Source organism: Cynara cardunculus (assembly GCF_001531365.2).
Source record: "Cynara cardunculus var. scolymus isolate 2C chromosome LG 1, CcrdV1, whole genome shotgun sequence".
Lineage (NCBI taxonomy): Eukaryota > Viridiplantae > Streptophyta > Magnoliopsida > Asterales > Asteraceae > Cynara > Cynara cardunculus.
This window is the reverse complement of record NC_037528.1, coordinates 42,987,158-42,991,815: the sequence shown is the minus strand read 5'-3', so window position 1 is coordinate 42,991,815 and position 4,658 is coordinate 42,987,158. Positions and strand designations below refer to the sequence as shown.

The following is a 4,658-nucleotide window of genomic DNA, read 5'->3' as shown; positions in this document are numbered from 1 at the left end:
TTTGTTATCTATATTGTAATATAAATTGTATTTATATGAATTGTAAGTTTAAGTTTTAATTAGTTAAATTGTAATGCATTCAACTTATTTTAAAACTAAATCCTTTTTAAATAATATAAAACATGATAACATATTAAAATTAACTAAATTATTAGTAATAAAACATGATAACACACATTGAAGAACAAGTTAAAAATGCATAATAGCCATTCGAACGAAAAGATGCATAACTGAAATACAATTATTGAAAAAAAATCTAATAATCTAGTAAACGAGTATGTCCAAGATCCTCCAAAAATATTAAAGATTGATCCAAACAAAATAGATACATGTGGGGTTCATATAATAACTTGTTTATTTTATTACGTTATTTGTAAAAAGAAAAATATGGGTGCAACTTGTAAATTATTAAATATATGATGTGTTATTGGAAATTTGATAAACTAAAGATAAAAATAATATATACATAAAAAAATTTAAGATTTGGAGCTAGGTGTTTGAGATTGCTTATTTGAAACAACTTATGTTTTTCTATAAAAGCAATTAACAACATATTATAAGTTATAAGGGTTTAATTTCTTAAAAAACTCTTTATTACCGGTTTGGCACCGGTATAAATTGTTTATCCAAACATTCAAAAATGTTTATTACCTGTATCACACAGAAATAAATCAATAAATTATTTTTATAATCAATCCTAAACATCCTCTTAGTGTATGAGATAATATTACCTATTAAAAAAATTATTGTTTTCACTAAATTTTAAGCTATATTAATTTTATTAATTTAGACTTACCTATGAAATAAAAAGCATTTCAAATTTTATTCCTTCACATTTCTATATTTAATTCTTATTTTTGTTATTTAAAACCAATCAAACATATCTGAGAGGCTATTTGGTTGGTTTTTATTAAATCTTTTTTGAATAAAATTGTCTATATAGATTATGAAGGGGTTTTTTGAAGGAATTTTTCCGTAAATGGAAGGAGTATGATTTTAATTGAGATGGTCAGTTTTCGATAAAAAAAAACTTACCTTTTTGAATAAAATTGTTCTCTATAAGTTTTTTGAATAAGTCACTAACAAACAATTGCGCATAACTTACCTAGTAAATTATGAATCTTATTAAGCTAATTATGCTACAAACAAACAAAATCTAAATGTGTTATTTAAATTCAAAATAATAAAAATGTAATCCCTTGACAAGTCTTGCGTATTGTACAGTTTTTGTCAAATTCGCCGACGACAATTGAATTTTCCATTCTTTGATCTATTAGTTGTGTCTTACATATCAACTTCTTCCTCCTATAAAACCCAAACTCCCCATGCACCCTTTTCATATCACAACAACAAGGTTTCATATAGGTTTCTGAATATGAAGATCGAATCTATCTTTGGCATATTCCTTATTGCCACGAATTTCATATATGGTAAATTTTTACTCTATTATATATATGTATCTATAATATGTAGTATAATATATATGGACAGTTTTGTTGGATATCTATGATTGAATAGGAACCGGAACCACTCATAGCATGATAAATTACATATTCATTATGAATGTGTTACAACATTCGTGATGAATATAATACGTCCTTATCCCTTATGGATATGTCACATGACATGCTATGAGTGTTCCCGGTTTCTTAACGGAACCTACCCCTATATATATATATATATATATATATATATATATGAAGGATATTGTGAGAATAAGAGTTAAAGTGAGAATCGTAAAAAGGGATTTGAACTCTTGATCATCTTTAAACTCAAACTCACCCATAAATCAGAATTGATATGGGATTGCTCTGGTGCATCTGTGCATCTCATCTTAATGTGCATCTAAGGGTGGAGATCCCATCATACGATTCTCACATTAACTCTCCTTCTCCAACTTTGTATATATATATATATATATATATATATATATATACACACACACACACATATACATATACATATACATACATATATATAGAGAGAGAGAGAGAGAAAGAGAGAGAGGCGGTTCAAATAAGAAGGTCAAATAATGTTAGAAAGGTAAGAAGAAAATGTTAAAGAAATGTTTATATGAGTCTCCTTGAAAAAAAATCTATAAAAATATATTTGACGATAAATATGTAAACTGCCATTACAGATTATTTTTATGTGTTTACATAAAAAAATCTCAAATGGTGTTTTTCAATGATTAACATCTAAACCTTTAACCTTGTTTTTTAAACCACTATGGTGGTGATGTGTTGGCAAAAGGCTTAGGGGGTGTGGAATATCCCATTTTTCTCATGTTCAAGTCGAGGCATTAGCATCATGTGTCTAGGCTTAGTCTCAGACGGCCATAATTTTTTGGTATATGTAGTATAGAAAATTGCCTAGGTGAACCTTTCTAAAAAAACATGTATCTTCTCCCGATATTTAGCTTTCTTATTTAGATCTCCCAGTATATATATGTGTAAATAGCGATAAGATGAAATTGGAAGAGAACCTAAAAAAGAAAAGCAGATGAACCACCAAAAAAGGGGTGAGATCGGCTCTTCATTTTCAGAGTTCTCTCTTGATAGTTTTGGTATATATATATGGTTTTCCGATTTCTAATTTTAGGCAATTTCTATTTGATTTGTGTATATATATATATATATATATATATATATATATAGATTCAAACGAGAAGATATTTGTTTTACTAAAACACGAGAATGCTCTTTGACGATAAAAAGTCACATCCAGTGGTGTGTAGGCAACTTGCCCCATGACCTAGGGTCACTTTGAATGTTGCCCACATCTTATTGATCATTTCACATATGGTTCCAGAGCCGGTCCTAAGATTTTTGATGTCCTGTGCGAAATTAATAAAAAATGCCCCTAAACCTAATTTTTTAAGCCAATCAAACAACGAAACCTGCAATTTTTTGAAGAGTTTAGAATCTATTCAAGCTAAGTATCTCATCCTCATGTTGATTTTTTATTAATTATAATAAAAAAATACAATGGGAGGGACATAAAAACCAAAACCCTGAATACAAAATATAAAAGGATAAATCCTGGATTAAGATCATGCTTCCTTCTTTTCCAGTTTTCCCTTTTCCAAATTGAAATTAGTAAAATAGAAACTTTATTTCAATATATGGGACTTAAAAGACAAAGAAAACTATAATTAGTTTTAACTAAAATAGTAAATTATATCCAAATTACTGTCATAGTAAGCAAAAAGTAAAACTAAAAGGTTACAGGTCTAACGACTAAAGGTTAAGAGTCTATCTGTTAGCAGCTTAATAAGTTTAATGGAACTAACAACTTATTCGCTCAACTATGCATGACTGTTTCATAGTGGCTTAATGATATAGAAAGTGACTTATCTAGTAAGTTACTAAGTTTCTAGGGGGAGCTTTATATAGAAAGCCAAGTTTTTTTTTTCCCAAACATATCCCTTTCAACTAAAAAAACGCTCCTTGCATCTGCGAAAAAACTCTTCCAAACAAAAACTTTTCCAACTTATATAAACAGATTAATTCATACAGGCAACTTTATACAAACAAAATTTTTTCCAACTTTCCAACTTTTTCCTACGATGTCCATTCAATATGCATCATTACCAGGTCTTGGGTCTGTTTTTATTAAACTTAGTTGTCCAATTCCCAAATTATTAAACTCAAAACTAGTAATAAATGACTATTTGATGCCCCTTTAAGCTTTGATGCCCTGTGCGGCCGCACGGCCTGCACGTGGCCAGGGCCGGCCCTGTATGGTTCACTATAATAAAAATGTGTTTTCGTGTTTTCGTAAAATGAAGATGTTCACGTTTGAACACTTCCTCATATACATAGATGATTCTATGGGTTATGGTATTTGGTGTCTTCGATTAAAGAAGCCATATTTGTTGCATATTATGATCCTCATCGCACCAATGAATTGTTAGGTATTCATTCAACCCGCTTCACCATAAGAAACAACTGTCCTTATCGCATCGCACCAGCAACTTTAACCGGCACAGGAAACTCAGTGTCAACCGGATTCGAACTGGCACCCCAAGCCTCAAACACCATTACCATGCCAGTCCCATGGTCTGGACGAGTCTGGGCCCGCTTCCAGTGTTCAAACAATGGCGGAAGGTTCCGGTGTAATAGCGGAGACTGCGGTTCTGGTCAAGTAGGATGCAATGGCGCTGGTGCAGCCCCACCTGCAACCCTAGTTGAGTTTACTTTATCACCTGCAGGTCAAAATGACTTTTACGATGTTAGCCTTGTTGATGGGTTCAATTTACCAGTTTCGGTGGTTCCACAAGGCGGTGCTSGTTGTCCAACGACYGATTGTCCKGTTGACATTAACGCTCAATGCCCRCAGGAGCTTGCTGTGARGGATGCATCCGGTGGAACAATTGGWTGTAAAAGTGCATGTCTACAGTTTAACASACCRGAATATTGTTGCACCGGCAATAACAATASACCRGAAACATGCCCGCCRACGRACTATTCGCGGTTTTTYAAGAATCTTTGCCCCAAGGCTTATAGTTAYGCKTATGATGACACATCAAGCACTTTTACTTGTGGTAATGGAGCTGATTATCTCATTACTTTCTGCCCATGATGTTTCTTTGACATATGAACTATAATAATATGAATAATAAATGCTTATTTGCATATATTTTCTTGTTATTTATG

At 31.6% G+C, this 4,658-nt stretch overlaps 1 protein-coding gene across 1 annotated transcript; it reads left to right on the top strand.

The window, feature by feature from the left end:
* Window positions 1-1,344: 1,344 nt before the first annotated feature.
* On the top strand, window positions 1,345-4,649 carry LOC112514090 (thaumatin-like protein 1). The gene is made up of 2 exons (XM_025120426.1): window positions 1,345-1,430; window positions 3,917-4,649. The coding sequence occupies exons 1-2, from the start codon at window positions 1,376-1,378 to the stop codon at window positions 4,582-4,584; spliced, it is 723 nt and encodes a 240-aa protein (XP_024976194.1). The 5' UTR covers window positions 1,345-1,375; the 3' UTR covers window positions 4,585-4,649.
* Window positions 4,650-4,658: the final 9 nt, after the last annotated feature.